This window comes from Ambystoma mexicanum, chromosome 6p (assembly GCF_040938575.1).
Source record: "Ambystoma mexicanum isolate Mex_15411 chromosome 6p, UKY_AmexF1_1, whole genome shotgun sequence".
Taxonomy (NCBI): domain Eukaryota; kingdom Metazoa; phylum Chordata; class Amphibia; order Caudata; family Ambystomatidae; genus Ambystoma; species Ambystoma mexicanum.
Window position 1 is genome coordinate 675572330 of NC_090935.1, and position 25294 is coordinate 675597623.

General features: G+C 44.1%; 1 protein-coding gene across 3 annotated transcripts in view; it reads left to right on the forward strand.

The window, feature by feature from the left end:
* The window catches only part of ATG10 (autophagy related 10), a 719085-nt gene that overhangs the window by 688921 nt on the left and 4870 nt on the right, over positions 1-25294 (forward strand). For all 3 annotated transcript variants that reach the window (XM_069627571.1, XM_069627572.1, XM_069627573.1), the window contains one exon: positions 9125-9222. In XM_069627571.1, coding sequence (XP_069483672.1) covers positions 9125-9222 — 98 coding nt within the window. The remainder of the gene's footprint in view (positions 1-9124; positions 9223-25294) is intronic.

Below are 25294 nucleotides of genomic sequence, written 5' to 3' on the forward strand. Positions count from 1 at the left end.
TACTTTAAATATGTTAGTTCAACATGCTTTGAAAATGTGTTTGTAAAAAGAAATTAAATAGCAGATAGGTTTGGAAGTGAGAGTTGATTTTAGGAGATGGAAAAATTACAGTAAATTCATTTTATACATTATACAAGCTAAAAGTCAGTTAATCTGTTTATATGAATCTATAAAAACTGTACATGTACTATATAGAAAATATGCATACCTGTATTTTGTCTTCATGCATATGGATATGCATGAAGCTGCAAGTAGAAATCTTGGAGACTTGTACAGTATTTCTTGTAGAAGGTGCTTTCCAATGATATGACACTTGTACTCAGAGAGATTAACAGTACATTTAAAGTGGTGATCTATGATGATGCAGTTAGATGTAGAGGTCTTGGATGTGGTTGGTGGATGTGCATGTGACTTCTTAGCTATATCCAATGAGGGAATGGCACAGAAAGTGAAAAGGAAATGGTAGAAGGACTGTTCATGTTACGATATGTCCGCGGACATGGCGGTAGTTTGCGGACATCGGGTGTTAAATCCAGGGATTTTTGGGTTGGGGGCCATGCAAATGAGCATGAGCAGAGAAAGGGATTGGTCAGGTAAGTTTAGTGGGTGTGTTGTGCCAGGAGAGAGTTTCTCAGATACTCTTTTTGCTGAGAGAAGAAGAGATAGCTATGGCTATGTGTTTCAAAAAACGGATTGTTTGGATTTTGGGAGACTCGTGGATACATTGGTTGAAGGTGCATGCAGAAAGCTGTGGAGTAGCTGTAGATCTTGGATTCCCACATGTGGAAGTGCACAGGCATGGAGTACGTGGAATGAAGTGGTTGGACTTGCTACCTCTCTGTGCTACTTTGGAGACAAAGCAACATCCAGACATAATTGAATTCATTGTGGAGGGAACAGTTTAGGACATGTGTCTGGAATTTCTTTGTAATTTGCAATGAAAGAAGGACTTGGGAAGGTCATGGACATGTTTCCAAATTCTCAAGTAATTTTTTCACGGATCGTGCAGAGACAAATGTGGCTTCGTTCTTCTTCATTTGGTCCATAAATGGAGAAAGCAAGGCGCAATGTCAATAAACCTGTTTGTGCCTTTCTAAGAGATTTTGGCATGTCCTCTTTTCACAATGAAAATATTATGTTTCGTAGTACATACATTTTTCGCAGAGATGGAGTCCATCTTACTTATGCTGGCAATCAGATTTTTTTGAGAAATGTACAAAATGCATTGCGACCTTTTTTTGGAATACAGCATCCATTTTATAGTAGGTGTTGAGCATTTCAAATTTTTCAAACACAAATAAACACCACCAAAAGGCTCTTTTCAGAGCAACCACTTTCTTCCAGATAAAACTGCAATGGTTATGATAGGGTAGCACCCCAAGATTTTAGATATCCGCGGACTGTCCGCAGACTTCTAAAAAATAATGAAGTCCTGCTTCATTTATTTTCACTTCTATTTTTTAACTGTAAAAGGTGGCTCTGAAAAGAGCCTTATTTTTTTTTTTTTTGTTGTTTTACATTTTTTGGGGGTTTTTATACAAAACACACTAGGAGAGGAGGGGAAAGGAGGGAAAGGGGGGGACACCAACCACAGGGATAAGAAAGGGAGAGCAGAGAGAGGAAGATGTAGAGTGGGTTTCGCTTGGGTAGTGAGCATACTTTTTCGTGCTCTGAAATGATAGCCTCAAAAGCACTATGAAGTCTCTCCCCCCTGCACTGTACTGTGTCGCAGTGCATACACACAACTGTGACCCTCGAAAGGTAAGGGTCATCAGCATTGAGTATGGCCTGTGAGGCAGCTTGAGGAATACGCTGTCCCACAGGAGTGTTCCTTGTGGTGACAGGATCAGAAACAGAGTATGAAGTAGAGGAAGTCAACCTGCTACGCTCCTTGCAAGGTACAACTTTGCAAACGGCCCCCGAGTGGAATTACTTTAGGTGTCACTTCATGGTAGTTGTCCCAAAGCTGTATGAACCATGCCTCCCGCGACTGAGTACCATTTTGCACTCATTGCAGGTGACTTGGTTCGCACTCGCCTTAGGACCATTACCACGAATGGTAAACAACCGCCACACCCAAGACTCACGTCGAGTGCTGGTAGTAGGGACTTCCAGTACCTCATTCTCATCATCCTCTTCTTCCTCCTGTGTATCCTCACTCCTGTTCCCCTCTTCAGGCCCTTGGGGAGGTGGTGGTGGTGGAGGGGGCTGGGGTGGTGCTGAGGCAGATGCAGAACCAGGTGGCAGTAGTGGAGCCATGGAAGCCTCAGCTTGGCGTTGAAAATCTGCAAATTGGCAGGAAAATTCGCTGTGCTCTGTAGGATAGCCAGAAACACAATGAGAATGAGCTCTAGGGCGTGGTCTTTATAGGGGTGCTTGTGCGCGGTTCGCAGACATGCGTGCTTTCCGCGGACAGATCGAACAGAAAAAAGGTTTCAAAAAGTCACAAAAAGTATGTAGAAACTCAGGATTACTATGTGGGACTTGTTCTATGGTGAGTTTTTGTTGGAAAATATTATAGATTACTTGAAAAAGTAGTTTTAAATTGTTCGGGGACACTAACAGTGTTCGCAATCAGAACATACGCTGATCGTGGGCGCGGTCACATGATAGGTTCGCGAACATGTTTGCGAGGGGAGCCAAATGCATTGAAACTATTTTGCGCATGCGCGCTGGTGTTCTACGGACACTGTTTGGGTCCTGGAATGATTTAAAGTGCGTCACAAGTGAAACGAACAGTTACGGACAGGCATTTGTTCTTAGAACAGTTTGAACTTGTCTGCGAACAGTACGGACAGGCATATCTTCCTCAGGACACCCCCATTTTGTTTATTTACGAACACCCCAGGACACATAATATGTTCTAAAAACACTTTCATCTTGCCAGCGAACAATACGGACAGCGTCGTCAGGACACCCACATTTTGTCCATTAACGAACATTTCAGGACACCGCGTGTGTTCTATGAACAGTTTCAACTTGCCTGCGAACAATACAGACAGGCATTGCGTCCTCAGGACACTCCCATTTTGTTTCTTTATGAACATTTTAGGACACAGCCTTTGTTCTTAGAACAGTTTCAACTTGCCTGTGAACAATACGGACAGGCATTGCGTCCTCAGGACACTCCCATTTTGTTTCTTTACGAACATTTTAGGACACAGCCTGTGTTCTTAGAACAGTTTCAACTTGCCTGCGAAGAATAGGGACAGGGATAGCGTCCTCAGGATACACCCATTTTATTTATTTACGAACATCCTAGGACACATAATATGTTCTAAGAACACTTTTATATTGCCAGCGAACAATACGGACAGCGTCCTCAGGACACACCCACATTTCGTCCATTGATGAACATTTCAGGACATCAGGTGTGTTCTTAGAACAGTTTCAACTTGCCAGCGAACAATACGGACAAGCAGAGCGTCCTAAGGACACTCCCATTTTGTTTCTTAATGAACATTTTAGGAGACAGCCTGTGTTCTTAGAACAATTTCAACTTGCCTGCGAACAATACGGACAGGCATAGCGTCCTCAGGACACCCCCATTTTGTTTATTTACGAACATCCCAGGACACATAATATGTTCTAAAAACACTTTGATCTTGCCAGCGAACAATATGGACAGCGTCATCAGGAAACCCACATTTCGTCCATTGATGAACATTTCAGGACACCGGGTGTGTTCTTAGAACACTTTTAACTTGCTAGCGAACAGTACGGACAGATATAGTGTTCTTAGGACACCTCCATTTTCATTTCTTTACGGACATTCCGGACACCTGCGCTGTCCATGGACACCTGAATTGCTTTTTTTTAAAAAAAAAAACAAGAAATGAATTAGGACACAATATAATAATTTTACTTCGTTTTACATATATGTTACTTTTATGACAGAGAAGGTGAGGCAGAAACTTAAACAAAAACAGGAGAATTAGGGGTTTCAATAGGATTTATATGAGGTAAAGAAGGGATGGAAGTCTCATCAAAACGTTTTGGTTCATGGAGAGGGTTTGGGGATAATTGACTGGAATATGGTGAGGGGGGGCAGGTACATGTGGGACAATAGTATGTAGTTGTTTGTTTGAAGTGATCCTCCACAAAGTTTTTCAAATTATTCAAATTTGCCAAGAGTAGGTCCATTTTTTCTTCTATGTGCTAAAGAATCTTATCCAATACAGCTTTTCCATTAGTATTTTCAATTTTTGTATGGTCTGTACAAAAAAATATATATATGTTAAATGTATATAAAATAATATGAATTCATTGTTTTATATAGTAAAGTGTCTACCATTAGATTCACTATCTTCTGACATTTCCTCACGTGGGAAATGCTCCTCTAGCCACTCCAGACTACTAGACATTTCTGTGAGAAAAAAAACATAATATTCTTTTTTGTATCTAATACAGAAAGTTTATAAATATATGAATAAAATGCAGTACACTTACTATTTCAGGTAAGGTGTGTTCTGAGTGGTCTGTAGATCTGCTGTTGTTCTTAGTTGTTCTCAGTTGTGGAGTTTCTGTGAGGTAATCATCTTGGAAGCCTATCTTTCTTCTTTTAGTATATTCCATTTTAGAAAATATTGTATTTAAATGAATGGTTAGTGTGTTAAGTATATGGTTTACACTTCTTATTTATCACTAAATATAATGTGTATGTGTGCTGGTTTGTGAATTTGTAAAATATTCATATGTTATGACATAACAATTAAACATACCCCCCAAGGCTTTTGGGGTAGTGGTGCTGTTGTCCGAACATGTCCGTGGACATTAAAAGAGTTTGCGGACATCAAATTCAGTAGAGGGAGTTCAGTATGTTCCATATTGCATGTACATAAAGTCAGAGTTATTATTGTTAAGTTGCACTACTAAAAACCTATGAAATTCAGTGAAATAACTTTGTTAAAGGGACGTTATGGTTAAGTTGCGCAACTAAAAACCTATGAAATTCATTGAAAAAACTTTGTTAAAGGGATGTTATGGTTAAGTTGCGCTACTAAAAACCTATGGAATTCAGTGAAAAAACTTTGTTAAAGGGACGTTATGGTTCCAAGTAAAACTGAACATGACATTTGTGATGTCATCTTTGATGTCGTGGGTGTTAGTCTTAGCAGTGCACAGTGGTGGCGCAAGTTATGGTTGTTTAGCTTACCATAACTGGCGAATTTCAGGGGTTTTTCAGTTTTACTTGGAACCATAACGTCCCTTTAACAAAGTTTTTTCACTGAATTTCATCAGTTTTTAGTAGCGCAACTTAACCATAAATCCCTTTAACAAAGTTTTTTCACTGAATATATATATATATATACATTTAATTAAATTTGACCACATTTTGACCAAGAAAAGGTCAAATGTTTTTGAAAGTATGCTAATACCTAAACATTGAGGTAAAAAGGGGTCCAAACCTGAAGGAGACCCATGATGAACACTGGAAGCAAGAACTTGCGCATGTGCAAATCCTGATACGAAAGGAATTTTGAGGTTTGTTTGGTACGACAGGCCCTCTGCAGTAAGAGACTGTTATTGGAAAAGAAGCTTTGGCAGAAGGCCCTGATATCTATGCTTTGAACTGCATCCTTGTGGAAGAGAAGCCAGAGTGTGTGCGATACTCTAATGTGCCGCCTGCCCCGTGCTGAAAGTGTGGGGAAGGGAAGCCAACTGCTCAACTATCCTTACATATTATTTCTTGAACACTTTTCTTTTTGCGTACACTATTATCCCACACCATTTTGTATTTAGAAGTAAGGATTGTCAATAGGTTTATTAGTATACGCCCTTTTAATTTAACAGAGAATCGACTAGGACTGCGTTATTATTATTTCGTGGTCGCAGCTTGCTCCCATCTTTAGATTTAGGTTTAGATATGTGTTTAATCAACCCCTTGAAGTTCAATAAACACTCTTGAACTCTGTCTCGTTTGTGTCTCGTTTGTGCCAGTTTTCATTGATGATACCAAGCCTTTCCTTACAAAGTGCAACTATATTGTGCTGGTAGAGGAGATGGTGGGATTTAGACAAATATACTTCTACACACTCCCATTTGTCTGTTTTTGAGAGGAAATCATATCTGGGTTTCAAGCCCTCCACAGTTCAGTCAGACTCTGAGATTCTTTATCTGATTGGCTGGAATCAAACCATGGAGAACTGTTGTCAAGTGCTTTGCTAATATCTTGGAGTAGATTCTGGCCTCATAATTTAGTACATCAATGGGTCTATGATTTGCTTGGAGTACTATCTTTCCCGAGCTTTGCTAATAGAGTTAAAGTCGATTCCCCCATGGATGTTGTCACTTTCCATGTGGTTAGGAAACTATTTTATAGCTGTACTAAGTCAGGTGCCACTTTGTTCCTAACCGGCGACTCCATGATGGCACTGTTGTATTCTGCAGCTGACAAATTCCTCCTGCAGTATAGTAACATGTTTGTTTGCATGACCAAAAGCTCCTACAGTTTGTTGGAGGCCGGGCTTGCGGCGCATCCCCCCGAGCTGTGCGTGTGGAACTGTTGCTCACTGCAAACTGACACTCGCTAATAACACATCGCTTGTGGAGCTCTGCGATTGCTTTTCTGTAGGTGACAGTCTCCGAATTTCCCAGGGTTCTGTGGAGGGTCAGAAGAAGGATGCAGACTCTGATTAGCCATTTCACTGTTGTTTTGTTAACAAAATGAATATTGCCTATCTTTCTCTATCCTATGAGGCATCCCTACCTAACAAAATTAGCCAAGGTACTCCTCAGTAATCAGTGAATGTCTTAAAAATATCCGCCCACAGTCCAAACTAACCTAACTGACCCTACCACTATTATAATCAACTAAGATCAGGAGAATGACTCTCTTCTCCTGGTGTATTTGCTTCCGGCAAACTTCAGTTCAATAGGTTATCTTCAAATAGTCTCAGTTCAAGACTGTCAATTCACACAGTTCATTCAATTCTTTCTTGGGCTTTCTTCCCTTTTCTCTTTGGTTATAGATTTCCATTCCCTTCTCGCTTTCCTTTAGACTTTCTTTTTGAATAGCCGGGTTATCCAATATCTGCCAGTCTCTCCTTTGATACTCTCTTTTTGTACACGGTTCACAATTCTGAAAACATTTTTTGTATCTATATTTTGTCCCAGCCTTTTCTTCAGGTTTTTCTCTTATTCTTGGTCTCCCCTCTTTATTTAGTCTTTCTTGACTGATATGATTATAGACATTCCAATGCTGATTTCCGTTACCCTTTTTGGGTATTAATGTGAGATTTTCCTCTCACTCAGATGGGTATGAGTACTCCAGTAATGATTTTCATTCACTTTTCTAGACATTAACATGAAATACTCTTCTATTTTATTTTACTGGTACGAGTATGAGCATTCCAATAATGATTCTTATTTGCTTCACTGGGTTTTAATGTTATAGTCTCTTTATCTGTACTGGGACGAGCAGGAGTATCTCCATAATGGTTCTCTGTCCCCCTCCCAGGTCTCCCGTCTTCCCTGTTACCTTTCGCTGTCAGGGATAACGTCACTGGGTTCTCTGTTTTCTCCTGGTTGTCTCTTTGCTTTGTCAGGTTGGCCTCTGCTGTTTTCTTCACATCTCTTTCTCCATGCAGCCATATTTGAAGGCGCTCAAGTCTTTCAGTTATCGGCTTGTTCGTATTGGTAGAGTGAAATCACTGTTGTTTACAGGACCTCTGGTCCACTACCCACTTGGCAAATCTGACTATGTTCCTCTCCTTCTCATCATTATGAGACGCTGTGCATCTCTCTCTCTCTCTCTCTCTGGTTCCTACTCTCTCACAAGTTCAGCCTCTGTTCATTGCCAACTAATTTGTAACTTGCGGGTTTCCTTTTTCCATCTGCAGACTCCTACCTTTTCATATGCTACGTAGCCGTGGGTTTTCCCCGATGTAGCCCCACATTCCTTTCTTTCTGTCTCCCAGGGCTTCTTACTCATCTCAGTTAATGGGGATTTCTTAACTAAAGGAATATTCCTAGTTTCTTAATGACAACAGCACATACAGGTATTTTCTTCACAGAAATCTTTATGGGACAGGTCTGAAGAGGTAGTAGTAGTAGTATATTCTCTAGGGAGTTCCTCAAAGGAACGTAAGTCCTTGGCCCCAAAGTGGGAGTCTCTCCCGGTGATGTCCCACTTGCCTCGACACCGAGGCAGGGTGTTGCAGAGCAGGCTCACCTCCCTAACCTCACAGAGGGGGCTCCCCTTTGGGGAAAAGGTAAAAATTCAATTGATTCGTCACAGTTCTCTTTTCTGTACACAGGTTGTACTTACTGGACAACAATGGGAGTCTCAGAGTATTAGGAGGTACGTAGCATATGAGGCTAGGTTGGGATGGGATGTGGACTTTGGCAATCCCCTTTAGACTGCCTCTGGAAACTGCAAAGGGGAGCAGGCACTCCTGGCCCCCAGAGTCTTCCAGCCCACATCCATTAGCCTCTTCCCTGTGACCCGTCACCCTACCAAGAGCTCCCTTTGTACTGAAAAGGATTATTTTACAACTGTGGAAAAGTCCAGGATTTTTCACTATAAAGGTTTGCTTACAGGTTATGTGTACATTGAATGCATGAGGAAAATTCTACTTCTGGAGACGAAAAGTGCAATATGATCTGTATGCATAGAAATCTGTTTGTATAGATTTTCTATACTATCTTTGTCTGTCTTTGTCTTTGTAAATGGCTGACATTTTCTACACGTTTTACATTTCTTTTCTTGCCTCCCTCCCTTTTTAGTTTTTTCTCCTTTCCTTGTTAGCACGCTGGTGTCCTTGGCTTAGTTTCCATTGATAATTGGTATTATTTCACTCATATGGTTTTAGGTACAGGTGGTGAAACGTATATCAAATCTTTAAAAAAAAATGTTATTCGCTAAGTGTGTTTTGATTATGAAACTATCTAGATTAGTTTTTCCTCTTTTTTTCTTTAGGTTTCTGCATGGACCTGCAGATTGCCATGTGATATTCTTTCCAACTCATCTTTCTTTTGTTTGAATAATTAAATAACATTTAAAATACAAATGAAATGTGTACTTCTTTTACAAAATGTGATTTCATGTAATCCTTTGTTTTAAATCAGTACTTGTCAAGAGAGTACGTAGCTCATTTAACACGTTCAATGCTTACTTTTGCAGGAACACCCGCTGCTTGGGCAACCATTCTTTGTGCTTCATCCCTGCCGAACTAATGAATTTATGGCTCCGATATTAGCCATTTCAGGGAAGGAAAAAAGGCAAGTGCTACGGATCCGACTGCCTTAATGTTTGACATGTTTAAAGATTAGTGACCAGTGGCGAATGTTCCAAGAGGCACTAGTTTAGTCATGTTGATAATGCACTTCTTGTGTTGTGGAGAAGATGTGGCTCTTCGCAGCGATTGGGGGAAGATTGAGGGAATAAAGGAATAAATGGAAAAAATGAGTACGATAACAGAGTCTCTGTTTGGGAAGGATTGCAGTGCAAAAATATGTCAAACGTCCTACAGTTTAAAAAGCAGATAGACAAGAGGAAAGACTTTGTGACTAGGATGAACAAACGTACAAAGGGGGAAGAAGTGGTGCTGTGGAACTGCCTGTTGGAAATAATGAGAGTAATATGTGTACAAGGATGGGCACCATACTCGCCCAGGCACACCTCAAGGAGACATACCGGAAATGGTAAAGGGGCAAGCTCGTATTTGTATTTCTGCGTGAAGGGCCAAGATTTGGTTTTATTCTTGAAGGTTTGAAAAGAAGGCTCAGTTCTGATGGGGACAGGAAGGGAGTTCCAGAGCTTCAAGGCTAGGACAGGGAAGCTTGCTCCTCTGGCTTTTTGGAGTTTGAATCTGGGCAAAATGAGGCTGCAAATTTGTGGAGTTCTAGTGGGTCGTGTGGAGGTATGGAGAGTGAGACGGGTGGAGAGGTAGGGTGGGGCCTTGTTGTCCAGGAATTTGTGTGTCAAGGCTAGGGTTTTCAAGGCGATTCTTTGTTTTACTGGGAGCCAGCATAGATCTGATCTGACGTTAGAAATATGGGCGTGCCTGGGGATATTGAGAGCCGCCCTGATGGCATTATTCTGGGTTGTTTGCAGTTTGTTGAGGTTGGACTGACTAGTCCCCAAGTCAAGGGCACTGCAGTAGTCGATCTTAGACATAATGAGTGTTCTTGCCAAGGTAATGCAGTTATGGGAGTTCAGGAAGGGTCTGCAGGCAGTGATGAGTTTGCAGGTATAGGTCGAGGCCGACCTTACTGCATTACTTTGTCTGTTCAGTGAAAGGGCAGAGTCCAGATAGACGCCTAGAGTTTTAGTGTCCTTGGAGACCTTAATGTCATTGCCATCAATGTTGAAGGACTTAAAGGCCTGGTCTAGTTTATTGAGTTTTCAGATCGATCAAGGCTGTTTCAGTTCCGTGTTTAGGGCGGAAGTCGGATTGTTTTAGCCCAAGGAGATTGTTAGATTCAAGATATTCTTGGATCTGCAGATAGGCTGCACGATCTAAAATCTTGAGCAGGAAAGGGCCTGTAGTGATAGGTCTAAAATTAATAGGTATGTTGGGTTCAAGGGATGGTTTTTTTAAGTAGTGGGATCACCCAGGCGTCCTTGAGGTTGTCAGGGACTATGCCCATTTTGAAAGAAGCGTTTATGAAGGCCGTGATGAAGGGGGCTAGATCGTGAGAGGCTTCCTTGATGAAAGGAGCCGGGCATGGGTCACCTTGACAGTTGGAAGGTTTAAGATTGTTTATAATTCTTTCTACTTCAGAATTAGTAAGAGGGGAGAAGGCGAACGGTTTACAATTCAAGTTGGCATGGCCAGTACCAGATGTAGGAATGGTCAGAGGATTGTCCGACTGCTCTAGTGAGTTTTGTTTACCTCTAATTTTGGTTTGGAGGGATGCAATTTTGTCCAGAAGTGCTGTCTGTATATTGGTACACCAATTGCTGTCTTTGGTGCAAGAGTCTGGAGGTACTGCAGGAGACTCAAGTTCCTTAAGAATTTTGAATAATTCTTTAGTATTGGATTGTGCTGACAAGATACGATTATTGTAGGACTCTTTTTTGGCCTGGAATATGGCTTCTTTGTAGTTAAGAGTAGCTAGGAAGAGTCCGTCTTTGTGGGCATCAGAAGGGTCACTTTTCCAGCGTGTTTCCGCACTGCGTTTCTCTTTGCGAAGCACTCTTAGCTGTGGTGTGAACCACAAATTGAGGTGTGCATGCTGTTTGGGTTTCCTGAGTTTGAGAGGGGCGATGGAGTTTATAGCTGAAAGCACCACCTGGTTATAAGTGTCAGCTAGAGTGATGGGGTCCGAGCAAGAATCAATGACGTTGTTGAGGGTAGGAAGGATGAGGGGGAGTAGCTTCTCGGACGTTATGTCCTTTTTGTTTCTGGTAGGGATGGCAGGTGCGACGGAATGCGCAGGTAGGTGAACTGCTTCAATGTTAAAGGTAATGATATGGTGATCCAACCATGTGCACGGTGAGTTTGAGAGTAGACTGATGTTACAGATAATGTCACTTAGCCAATCTAAGGACCTCCCTTTTATGTGGGTAGGCTCTTGTATATGATGGGAGAATCCTAAATCAGTTAGGGTGTTGGGGAAGTCATGGCCGTGGGGTCATTGGGGTCTTGGTAACCTAGATTGAGGTCTCCAAGAAGGATAATTTGTGAGTTGGTTTTAGCTTTGTCGAGTACTAAGGAGGTAATGTCATCCACAAATGATGTGGGAGGACCAGGTGGTCTGTAGATTAGGTGTACAGTGGCCGTTTGATTGGCAGAAAGTGGAAGTTTGACATAGAGTAGCTCGGCAGAATCCATGTTTGTACTAGGTAGTGCTCTAAGTCCTAGTGTGTTTTTATGGATGAAGCCAACTCCGCCTCCTCTGGAGGTGCGGTCGCATCTAGAGATGGAGTACTCACGGGGAATTGCCAGGGAGAGTGCCGAGCCCGAAGCGACATGCAGCCAGGTCTCGGAGATGGCAATGAAGTCAAGCCCTTGTGTCTTGATAAGGTCAGCGATGTCGAGTGCGTGAGCTGCGAGGGACCTTGTGCTGACCAGAGCAGCCTTAATCTGTATGGCTTTGCCTGGTGGGGCTAGGGTCAACTGAGGGAGCTTGGGTATAGGTGAGAAAGGAGTCTGGGGGGAGGGCTGGGCGTCAAGCGTTTCAGCCAGGAGCTACGATGCTTAGAGTGCCCAGTCATGCCCATAAATCTAGTTCCTAATCTCTTGTTTCTTAGGTAAGTAGAATATGGTTGGTTAGGTGTAGGTTTTTTGGTGAAGTGATCTAACCATAAGGCAGGGACATTAAGGTAAATGTTGGGAGGCTCAGCGCTCGAGTGAGGCAGGCTATTGTGAAGAGCAGGTGCAATGCTGAGTCTTAAGTCATTGTGCAGAGCTGCTATCTGTTTAGGTTGGTAGAAGGCCAAAGGCCTGCAGGTAGGGGCCATAGATCCAAGGCTCAGATTGATGGTTGCAGCTAGGCTAGCTGATGGTAAAAGGATCACAAGGGTAGATGCCCACAGCGAGAGTGATAGTCTCAGTAAAGGGAGCATTAGCCTCGGGTAGGCGCAAAGGTGTAGGAACATGATACCGATATTAAGATGGAAGTGAGGACCCAGCGAGTTTCGACAGTCACTAACTAAAGTTACATGCATTCATTGCATTCTGATATGGGTTGGTAGGTCAAGTTGATCAAAAATGCCCAACGCCACAAAGATGTCACAGAATGTTCAGTGTAATCGTCAGATTTAGGAATGTTACTGTCCATTGAAAGATTGTAAGCAATGAACTGTAAAAACATTCGGACATTGCATAATCCAGCACCTCAATTGAGCTCGGAATAAATGTTTAGAGACATGATCATTTCATGGAGTCTACTAAAATCAGGATTTCGCAATTGTTTTGCTGTCTCAGAATAGACAGAAGTGCCTGAGGGGAGCTTTTTCCTTATTTCGTTACAAAAAGCAATGTAAACTTGTCGAGTTGTAAAGAAGAGACCAAAGCACTGGCTGAAAGATCTGCCAATGACAACCCCATTTATTTGTAATGTATAATACACCACGATCAAACAAATCCTTTAAGCCACAGTGGAAGCGGAGGGTGCTGTGATAGGTGGCAAAGGGTATATTTATTATACAAGGTGGGGTACATACTGTAGGATACATTCAGGCCCATTAACAGCTTGACCATAGGGGTATCCAGTGATGTGATATTGCTGGAAATAACATCAAGGTCGACTCTATTTTTTCTTAAAGGCACTAGCCAACAGTGTCCCCATATATTCTAGGACTGGAATTTGTTTACACATTTGCACTAGCCCTAAAATATGTTGGGGAGGGTGTTTAGTGCCTTTTAAAAAGAAAAAGTGAGTCAGCCCCGATGTTATTTCTAGCGATGATCACATACAACCAACCATAGGTCGCTTTCCAGGGACAACAAACGTAATATCTTCATACATTTACAATCATCGTTACTGAGATTAAGGTTATGTTGGTTGGTTTTCAGAGCCATAGTTTGGCGAGTCCCTTGCAATCGGAAGTACTTTTGGAAGACTATTGTTCTTAACCTTTGGCTTGCATCAGTAAATCGGTACTGCAGTGCTGAGCTGCTTATAAGATGTTTGTAATCAACCTTGACAGATTTTTCCTTAGAATCCCCCAGTGAATGCTGAGGCTATGAATGGACACGTCCTCTGTGCTTAATCGGGTGAGACCTTCCTAAATTGTATGGCATTTTCTTGATGTCTAAAGCCAGGAGGTAACGTTTAAAGGTGTGACCTCATGTAGACAACCTGTTTTCCCCTTCGTGTGTCTTGTGTGCTTATGCAGGTTGGTATTCCTTTGCTCTTGCCGATCAGATGAACCTTGATATGGCAGAAAGCGAGTCAATATGAACGATATTGCTTTTGCTTCGGCCAGTAGACCTGGTGTGTCATGCATATAATTTAGAACAATTCTCTCTGCTTGATGGGGAGCTACAGTAGCTTTTGATGCCAGAGTGATGTGATCACTTAGTTTAGTTTCCATTATCTTTCTTGGAGCTCTCTTTTAGACAGGTTACGGATGGTTGTAGTTATTTTCTTTGGCAGGTACGTATTCAAGCTATTGCAGTAATACAAGTAGGAATATGATCACTTCAGTTTTATGGCCTGCTTCTAGTAGTGGGAGGATCTTCTTGGTGAGATATGGTTTTATAGAGGGTTTGTTGAGTAACTACATTAATCTCTGGTGCAAATGTTAGTTTATAGTAAAAACAAATAATGACTACATTTTTAGTTTTGTCTACCAGTGCAGATGGGTGACCTAACGTTTCGGGCCATTTGAACCAGAAATTACCTGGTATAATGATTTGCAACTATTCTGGCAGAGGATGTTGTCATACATCTAACCATGGATGCTATTGAGGCATTCTGTAGTGGGTCCTCTTATGTACGTTAACAGTGTACTGTCTGCGTAGAATATGAATGTTGGTGTTCAATGAGAGATGCCAGGTTCCTCATTAAGTTGTTGAATAGCCAGGGGGATATGGAATGCTGTAGGGGTGCAGTTCTGATAAGAAGTGGTGTGTCTTAATCTGTCCTGTTTGGTCCTTCTGGAAGGAGGTCTCCCAGTTTATGGCAGTCCCCATGCCCATCGAGTGTCTGCAGTGGTCTTGAATTAATGTGTTGTCTACTATCTAACATGCAGATGATAAATCCAAGACCAATGGTTGGTTTTTAATCTTACATTTTTAGTGTGTCATCTATGATGTCTATGGTGGTTGGTTCTTGGCCAGTCTAAAACCAGATTGACAGTCATGGAACAGAGCTGTGTCTTCACTATGTCTTGGAGTTGTTGAGACACATCTCTATTTAAACCTTTTGCCATGAACAGTAAATGTATGATAGGGTATTGATGAGATAAATCTGATGTTGCTGCATTTAATTTAAATTAAAGGTGTGATGTTGGCTTTTATTTAGTTGTTTAAGAATGCTGCCTATATTAACAAGACTCACAATAAGGTCTGGCAGCCCCTCTACTGAGAACGAACATGGCCAAATAATCAGTTCTATGGGAAGGCGACCCTTCGGGAGGGTCTACAGCCACGTTTTAGCTCACTGTACCTTTCACAGAGGAGAAATACCCATTTGCATATCAGTCTGGTCCCACCCACTTGGGCAGCCCAGCACCAAAATTCTAGGTAATTCTCCTCTGAACAAGAGTATCAACAGCAACCCCAGACATGTGTTTCGGCCTAGTCGGGGCTCACCAGTGAGGTGAAGCTCTGCCTCTCTAAGCACAGTGAGCAAGGGGCACCCACACTCTTGTGTAAACTGTATTAACGAGAGTTTGGTAATGCTTGGTGTCAGCGTGTAGTTTTGTTCCTTTATAAAACTGAGTAAGAGCAGCTCCGAGCTGAGGACCCTTCGACAGCTTTCACTAATTGTATGTATTCTGTCTCTGTAGAACTCAAGTAGTGAATATGATGGGGCATTCTGCATCTGTATTTGGGCTGTGGCTGATATCTAGTGAACCTTTATATTGAGCTTTATACATTTTTTTTATCATGCAACTAGGTTGTCTTCCAATTTCTTAGATGTTACAGCAGATCTGGTTTCGATTGGTGAGTTTGGTTTGGCTGTTTTGTTTGTAACTTCAGATATTTGGTGCAAATAGAACTGCTTATTTCTGCACCACATTGTATTTTGGTGTGCCTGAGCTTGGTCTTAATTGGTTATTTAGTCTTGGGCTAGAGCTGATTTGTATTGACTTAGACTCCATTGACAAATGTGCATGGTTCAATCCAGCAAACCATAAAGTTTATTTAATAATGTTGTCTGGAGGCTTACATGTGTTCTGCTATCTCTTTGAGTTCTGCAAACATATTGACAAAGCTGTGAGCTGTTTAATAGGTCAGTAGTACAGAATAAGTAATTTGTCGTTCTTCTGTATAAATAGGTAGAAGAGCAATCCAGTTTTCTTAGGAAGAACAATGGTGTGAACATGAGATTAACTATGGACTACTGGCAGGTTTATTCACATTCAGAATCAATTGAAGGAGAAAGATCACGTATAGTGAATTGCAAAGATTTTCAGAGTAGATCTCTGCGAAAAGATGACAGTAGATGAACGAAGGCCCTCAAAATGTATAGGACATGTTCTAGGCCTTAACAGGAAAGGGTAGAACAAGAAAAGCTTAGGGTGGAGAGTTGAAAGACGACATTTATAGTTTAAGACTGTTTTAAAGTATTACAGGTAGGAAACCTGTTAACTAGTCAAAGATAACATTTGTTTTCAAAAGTAAAAATGGAACTAAAAAATTACCTTAGACACGCTAAGATAGTTAAACTTCATTTCCAGCTCTGCTCATCATTCGAAAGGATTGATTGATGGTGTCCAAACAGGTTTTGGCAAAGCAACTGTAGTTTAAAAGTCGATCTGAAAGATTTGGTTTTGTATTTATAGGTTTATATAGCGCTTTACACCAAAACGCTGCACAATTGAATAACTTAATACATGAAACATAAACAATATAACGGTAGAAGCAAATTACAATATGAAGCAGTCAACAAAACAGCAAGAAGAGCAATTAACTGAAGGGAATAGGGAGAGTAGTGGAGTAGGACTGGGTGGGACGGGAAGGGGGAAAGGTGAGAGTGGGGGGGAGGGAGATAATCCTGGGGAAAGATAAAGGAGGGAGGGGAGGCGGAAGGGGAAGGGGTTTCAAAGAGGAGAGTGGAGAAGGAGAGATTTAAGGGAGGTGCGGAATGAGGAGAAGGTGGGGGTAGAGCGGATTGCAAGAGGTAGGGAGTTCCAGTGCAGGGGGGCTAGGAGTTGGAAGGAGCGGAAACGGGAGGGGGCACAAGGGGACGAAGGTACAGTGAGAAGGAAATGGTCAGCAGAACGAAGGGAACGGGAGGGAGAGTAGAAAGAGAGGAGGGAGGAGAGATAAGGGGGAGCAAGACCATGGAGAGATTTGAAGACAAGGCAGAGAAAGTGAAATTTAAGTTGGGAGTGAAATGGAAGCCAGCCAAGGGATGAGAGGGAAGTAGAGATGGAGTCACGGGAGGTAAGGAGACAGAGGGTACGAACAGCAGAATGGTAGATAGATTTGAGGGGGGCGAGATGAGAAGTAGGTAGTCCAATGAGTAAAGAAGAGCAGTAGAAGAGGTGGGAGAAGATAAGGGAGGAGATTAAAAGTTTGGTAGCATGGAAGTAAGAGAGGGACGGACTTTGCGAATATTGAAGAGGCGGTAGTGACAGGTGCGAGAAGGGAGAGAGATATGGTGGGCGAAAGAGAGAGAGGAGTCAAAGTGAATGCCTACGTTACGAGCATGGAGAGAGATAGGGAGATTAGAGGGAGGAAAGTGAATGAAAGGCGGAGGAGAGGGAGGGGGAAGAAAGTTGGAGGGGAAGAATACAACTTCAGTCTTGTCAATGTTAAGGGAGAGAAAGCGGGAAGACATCAAGTTCTTTATGGCAGTAAGGCAGGAGGAAAGTTTTAGGTGGAGGTCAGTTGAGAAAGAGGAGAAAGAAAGGAAGAGTTGAGTGTCGTCATCATAGAAATGGTGGGAGATGCCAAATGAGGAGATAACAGGGGCAAGGAGGGAGGTGTATAGAGAGAAGAGGAAAGGTCCAAGCACCGAACTTTGAAGTATGCCGTATTCTAGAGGTTGGGTTGGAGAGGACCGGCCACCCCAGGAAACAGAAAAAGAGTGGGAGGAGAGGTAAGAGGATAGCCAGTTGAGAACAGAGCTTTTGAACCCAAAGGAAGAAAGAGTGTGGAGAAGAAGGGGATGATCGACAGTGTCGAAGGCAGCAGAGAGGTCGAGGAGAAAAAGGATAGAGGATTGCTTAGAGTGTCGAGCAGAGAGGAGGGAGTAAAGGATATAGGTGAGAGCAGTTTCAGGAGAGTGTTTAGGACGGAAGCCAGATTGGGAGGGGGTAGGAGAGAGAGATTGGTGACAAAGGATGAGAGCTGAGAGTAGGCGAGGCGCTCGGGAAGCTTAGAGAGGAATGGAAGAAGTGAAATAGGGCGGAAGTTAGAGCTGAGAAGGGGACCAGCAGAAGGTTTCTTCAAAATAGGGATGATCGTGGCATGCTTGAAAGCAGAGGGAAAGGTGGCTGAGGAAAAACAGATGTTGACGAAGGAAGTAAGGTAGGGAATAAGAAGAGGGTAGATTTTAGGGATAAGAAGGGATGGGAGAGGGTCGGTTGGGGCGGATGTGGGGTGGGCTTTGGAGAGGAGGGTGGAGACTTCAGGAGGGGAGATAGGTGAGAAGTAGGACATGCAGAATGAGGGGAGGGGGGAGAAGAGGGGAAATCCAAGGAGCAGTTGATTTTTTGCCGAAGGGTAAGAATCTTGGAGGAGAAGAAGCTAGCGAAGTCAGAGGGAGAAAGTGTAGAAGAAGAGGAGGGATCAGTTGGTGGGAGGGGAGAGAAGTCGAGAGAGAGTTTGGAAGATACGGCGAGGGTGGGAGGCTTGGGAGTGGAGAAGGTTAGAGTAGTAGGAGCGTTTAGCCGAGGCAAGACAAGAGTCGAAGCGAGTGTGTTAAGAGAAATAGGAGGTTTGGTTGGAAAGCGAGGGAGTTTTGAGCCAGAGTCTCTCCAGACGTCGGAGAAGGCGCTGCATAGAGAGCAGTTGAGGAGTGAGCCAAGGTTGAGAGGGTTTCTGGGTTGGGTGGAAGAGAGAAAGGGGGTAACGTTAATCAAGGGAAGAGGAAATAGAAGAGGACGAGAGGATAGAGTATCATTGGCTGACAGTAAAGAGAAGCCTTGGAGAGAGGGGAGAGAAGAAGAGCAAGTGTCAATAAAGAGGGAAGGATCAAAATTGCGAAAGTCACGCCGTGAGAAGATGGGAGGAGAGGGCCTAGTAGAGGGGGAATGTGGGAGGGGTGAAAGGGAGAAGGAGAGTAAGGGATGATGGGAGAGATAGACAGGAAGAGTAGAGACTGGGGAAGAGGGGTAGGAAGAATTGAAGATGAGGTCAAGAGTGGAGCCAGAGGAATGAGTGGGGGAAGAAGGAAGGGGGGGAAAGGAGGTAGGAGTCAAGGATGGGAAAGAGGGATGAGGAATGAGGGGGAGAAGGGAGGTGAAGATTAAAGTCACCAAGTACAGTTAGAGGAGAGGGGGAGGGAGAAATAAGCGAGAGGAGGTGATCAGGCTCTTCATAGAAGGAAGAAAGAGGGCCAGGGGGTCGATAGATGATTAGAAAGGAAATAGGGTGAGGAGAGGAGAAAGATTTTTAAAGAAATTCAAAGGAAGGGAAAGAAGGAAGAGATGGTGAGGAGGTAGAGGAAAGGTATTTGGGGTGGTAGAGGAGGCCAATGTCTCTGTCACGGCCAGTAGCGCGAGAGATCTGAGAGAAGGAGGACGATGAGGTAGTTAGGGAAGCGGGGACAGAAGTGTTATGGGGGGGGATCCAGGTTTCAGTTAGACATAGGAAATGAAGGTTGAGACAAAAGAATATGTCGAGAACTGCTGCGGTCTTGTTGCAGATGGATCTGGCGTTCCAGAGCGCCATGTTCATGAGGCTGGAATGATGAGCGGTGGGGGGTAAAGAAGATTAGGACGGTGAGAGAGGGTAGGTGTGTAACAGGAGGAGTGGGGGAGGGGATTGAAGAGGGGACTGGGCATGAGGAGGGAAAAAGAGAGTAAGAGGGGAAGGTGAGGAGAGTGAGAGAGGGCGGGGGAAGGGAAGAGAGGGTGGTGAAAAAGATATTTGGCAGATCGCATAACAGAGGAATCAGAGATATGTCGAGCTATGAAGGTCTGTTGCTGTTGAGACTTGTGATGGCAAGGACAGGGACCAGTGTAGCAGCTTCTAGTAGAGTCAGCACTAGTGTAGGAGAGAGAGGAGGCTCAAATTGGTACTCAGCTTGCTACTCAGTATGGTACTAAGTTTGGTAGATAGCAAGCAGGGAGTCAGAGTACGCAAGATCAGGAGCAGGCAGCGAGAAATGGATGGGAACAGGTTGGGAAGGGAGTGGGAGATGTTCAGCTGAAGACTGTGCGGGAGGTGGCAAGAGACAGGGCGCACTAGAACAGAGGCTGGCTAAGAAGAGTGGTAGGGACCAAGGTAGGAAGGAGGTGGGGAGGGCCCGGTTGCAGGGCAAGACAGGTGGGTAGGAGGCAGGCAGGGAGTTGGTAGTATTGGTTGTGCCCAAAGCTGAGAAGGAGGTGGGAAGAGACTCAGCTGAGGAGAGAGAGGTAAGTGGCAGGGAAGGAAAGGGTAGGGCAAGAGCTGGAGCAGTTTGTGTATGCCAGGTTAAACCCGGTGAGGGGTGGAGGTTTAGTAGCAGGGATTGTGTTGTAGGGTGAAAGGCAGGAGCGGACGGGGGCTGGATCCGGGGTCGTGACCGTTGTATTGGATAAACACGCTTAGAAGAGGATTAGCAGCAGGGGCTGAGCAGTAGGAGGTAGGCAAGTGTGATACTTGCTGGGTCTGAGTTGAAGGGGAAGCGTGGGGGGGGTCTAGTAGGAGGGACTGTATATTTGTATATTTTATTTAGTTGTTTAAGAATGCTGCCTATATTAACAAGACTCACAATAAGGTCTGGCAGCCCCTCTACTGAGAACGAACATGGCCAAATAATCAGTTCTATGGGAAGGCGACCCTTCGGGAGGGTCTACAGCCACGTTTTAGCTCACTGTACCTTTCACAGAGGAGAAATACCCATTTGCATATCAGTCTGGTCCCACCCACTTGGGCAGCCCAGCACCAAAATTCTAGGTAATTCTCCTCTGAACAAGAGTATCAACAGCAACCCCAGACATGTGTTTCGGCCTAGTCGGGGCTCACCAGTGAGGTGAAGCTCTGCCTCTCTAAGCACAGTGAGCAAGGGGCACCCACACTCTTGTGTAAACTGTATTAACGAGAGTTTGGTAATGCTTGGTGTCAGCGTGTAGTTTTGTTCCTTTATAAAACTGAGTAAGAGCAGCTCCGAGCTGAGGACCCTTCGACAGCTTTCACTAATTGTATGTATTCTGTCTCTGTAGAACTCAAGTAGTGAATATGATGGGGCATTCTGCATCTGTATTTGGGATGTGGCTGATATCTAGTGAACCTTTATATTGAGCTTTATACATTTTTTTTATCATGCAACTAGGTTGTCTTCCAATTTCTTAGATGTTACAGCAGATCTGGTTTCGATTGGTGAGTTTGGTTTGGCTGTTTTGTTTGTAACTTCAGATATTTGGTGCAAATAGAACTGCTTATTTCTGCACCACATTGTATTTTGGTGTGCCTGAGCTTGGTCTTAATTGGTTATTTAGTCTTGGGCTAGAGCTGATTTGTATTGACTTAGACTCCATTGACAAATGTGCATGGTTCAATCCAGCAAACCATAAAGTTTATTTAATAATGTTGTCTGGAGGCTTACATGTGTTCTGCTATCTCTTTGAGTTCTGCAAACGTATTGACAAAGCTGTGAGCTGTTTAATAGGTCAGTAGTACAGAATAAGTAATTTGTCGTTCTTCTGTATAAATAGGTAGAAGAGCAATCCAGTTTTCTTAGGAAGAACAATGGTGTGAACATGAGATTAACTATGGACTACTGGCAGGTTTATTCACATTCAGAATCAATTGAAGGAGAAAGATCATGTATAGTGAATTGCAAAGATTTTCAGAGTAGATCTCTGCGAAAAGATGACAGTAGATGAACGAAGGCCCTCAAAATGTATAGGACATGTTCTAGGCCTTAACAGGAAAGGGTAGAACAAGAAAAGCTTAGGGTGGACAGTTGAAAGACGACATTTATAGTTGAAGACTGTTTTAAAGTATTACAGGTAGGAAACCTGTTAACTAGTCAAAGATAACATTTGTTTTCAAAAGTAAAAATGGCACTAAAAAATTACCTTAGACACGCTAAGATAGTTAAACTTTATTTCCAGCTCTGCTCATCCTTCGAAAGGATTGATGGATGGTGTCCAAACAGGTTTTGGCAAAGCAACTGTAGTTTAAAAGTCGATCTGAAAGATTTGGTTTTGTATTTATAGGTTTATATAGCGCTTTACACCAAAACGCTGCACAATTGAATAACTTAATACATGAAACATAAACAATATAACGGTAGAAGCAAATTACAATATGAAGCAGTCAACAAAACAGCAAGAAGAGCAATTAACTGAAGGGAATAGGGAGAGTAGTGGAGTAGGACTGGGTGGGACGGGAAGGGGGAAAGGTGAGAGTGGGGGGAGGGAGATAATCCTGGGGAAAGATAAAGGAGGGAGGGGAGGCGGAAGGGGAAGGGGTTTCAAAGAGGAGAGTGGAGAAGGAGAGATTTAAGGGAGGTGCGGAATGAGGAGAAGGTGGGGGTAGAGCGGATTGCAAGAGGTAGGGAGTTCCAGTGCAGGGGGGCTAGGAGTTGGAAGGAGCGGAAACGGGAGGGGGCACAAGGGGACGAAGGTACAGTGAGAAGGTAATGGTCAGCAGAACGAAGGGAACGGGAGGGAGAGTAGAAAGAGAGGAGGGAGGAGAGATAAGGGGGAGCAAGACCATGGAGAGATTTGAAGACAAGGCAGAGAAAGTGAAATTTAAGTTGGGAGTGAAATGGAAGCCAGCCAAGGGATGAGAGGGAAGTAGAGATGGAGTCACGGGAGGTAAGGAGACAGAGGGTACGAACAGCAGAATGGTAGATAGATTTGAGGGGGGCGAGATGAGAAGTAGGTAGTCCAATGAGTAAAGAAGAGCAGTAGAAGAGGTGGGAGAAGATAAGGGAGGAGATTAAAAGTTTGGTAGCATGGAAGGTAAGAGAGGGACGGACTTTGCGAATATTGAAGAGGCGGTAGCGACAGGTGCGAGAAGGGAGAGAGATATGGTGGGCGAAAGAGAGAGAGGAGTCAAAGTGAATGCCTACGTTACGAGCATGGAGAGAGATAGGGAGATTAGAGGGAGGAAAGTGAATGAAAGGCGGAGGAGAGGGAGGGGGAAGAAAGTTGGAGGGGAAGAATACAACTTCAGTCTTGTCAATGTTAAGGGAGAGAAAGCGGGAAGACATCAAGTTCTTTATGGCAGTAAGGCAGGAGGAAAGTTTTAGGTGGAGGTCAGTTGAGAAAGAGGAGAAAGAAAGGAAGAGTTGAGTGTCGTCATCATAGAAATGGTGGGAGATGCCAAATGAGGAGATAACAGGGGCAAGGAGGGAGGTGTATAGAGAGAAGAGGAAAGGTCCAAGCACCGAACTTTGAAGTATGCCGTATTCTAGAGGTTGGGTTGGAGAGGACCGGCCACCCCAGGAAACAGAAAAAGAGTGGGAGGAGAGGTAAGAGGATAGCCAGTTGAGAACAGAGCTTTTGAACCCAAAGGAAGAAAGAGTGTGGAGAAGAAGGGGATGATCGACAGTGTCGAAGGCAGCAGAGAGGTCGAGGAGAAAAAGGATAGAGGATTGCTTAGAGTGTCGAGCAGAGAGGAGGGAGTAAAGGATATAGGTGAGAGCAGTTTCAGGAGAGTGTTTAGGACGGAAGCCAGATTGGGAGGGGGTAGGAGAGAGAGATTGGTGACAAAGGATGAGAGCTGAGAGTAGGCGAGGCGCTCGGGAAGCTTAGAGAGGAATGGAAGAAGTGAAATAGGGCGGAAGTTAGAGCTGAGAAGGGGACCAGCAGAAGGTTTCTTCAAAATAGGGATGATCGTGGCATGCTTGAAAGCAGAGGGAAAGGTGGCTGAGGAAAAACAGATGTTGACGAAGGAAGTAAGGTAGGGAATAAGAAGAGGGTAGATTTTAGGGATAAGAAGGGATGGGAGAGGGTCGGTTGGGGCGGATGTGGGGTGGGCTTTGGAGAGGAGGGTGGAGACTTCAGGAGGGGAGATAGGTGAGAAGTAGGACATGCAGAATGAGGGGAGGGGGGAGAAGAGGGGAAATCCAAGGAGCAGTTGATTTTTTGCCGAAGGGTAAGAATCTTGGAGGAGAAGAAGCTAGCGAAGTCAGAGGGAGAAAGTGTAGAAGAAGAGGAGGGATCAGTTGGTGGGAGGGGAGAGAAGTCGAGAGAGAGTTTGGAAGATACGGCGAGGGTGGGAGGCTTGGGAGTGGAGAAGGTTAGAGTAGTAGGAGCGTTTAGCCGAGGCAAGACAAGAGTCGAAGCGAGTGTGTTAAGAGAAATAGGAGGTTTGGTTGGAAAGCGAGGGAGTTTTGAGCCAGAGTCTCTCCAGACGTCGGAGAAGGCGCTGCATAGAGAGCAGTTGAGGAGTGAGCCAAGGTTGAGAGGGTTTCTGGGTTGGGTGGAAGAGAGAAAGGGGGTAACGTTAATCAAGGGAAGAGGAAATAGAAGAGGACGAGAGGATAGAGTATCATTGGCTGACAGTAAAGAGAAGCCTTGGAGAGAGGGGAGAGAAGAAGAGCAAGTGTCAATAAAGAGGGAAGGATCAAAATTGCGAAAGTCACGCCGTGAGAAGATGGGAGGAGAGGGCCTAGTAGAGGGGGAATGTGGGAGGGGTGAAAGGGAGAAGGAGAGTAAGGGATGATGGGAGAGATAGACAGGAAGAGTAGAGACTGGGGAAGAGGGGTAGGAAGAATTGAAGATGAGGTCAAGAGTGGAGCCAGAGGAATGAGTGGGGGAAGAAGGAAGGGGGGGAAAGGAGGTAGGAGTCAAGGATGGGAAAGAGGGATGAGGAATGAGGGGGAGAAGGGAGGTGAAGATTAAAGTCACCAAGTACAGTTAGAGGAGAGGGGGAGGGAGAAATAAGCGAGAGGAGGTGATCAGGCTCTTCATAGATGGAAGAAAGAGGGCCGGCGGGTCGATAGATGATTAGAAAGGAAATGGGGTGAGGAGAGGAGAAAGATTTTTAAAGAAATTCAAAGGAAGGGAAAGAAGGAAGAGATGGTGAGGAGGTAGAGGAAAGGTATTTGGGGTGGTAGAGGAGGCCAATGTCTCTGTCACGGCCAGTAGCGCGAGAGATCTGAGAGAAGGAGGACGATGAGGTAGTTAGGGAAGCGGGGACAGAAGTGTTATGGGGGGGGATCCAGGTTTCAGTTAGACATAGGAAATGAAGGTTGAGACAAAAGAATATGTCGAGAACTGCTGCGGTCTTGTTGCAGATGGATCTGGCGTTCCAGAGCGCCATGTTCATGAGGCTGGAATGATGAGCGGTGGGGGGGTAAAGAAGATTAGGACGGTGAGAGAGGGTAGGTGTGTAACAGGAGGAGTGGGGGAGGGGATTGAAGAGGGGACTGGGCATGAGGAGGGAAAAAGAGAGTAAGAGGGAGAGGGGAAGGTGAGGAGAGTGAGAGAGGGCGGGGGAAGGGAAGAGAGGGTGGTGAAAAAGATATTTGGCAGATCGCATAACAGAGGAATCAGAGATATGTCGAGCTATGAAGGTCTGTTGCTGTTGAGACTTGTGATGGCAAGGACAGGGACCAGTGT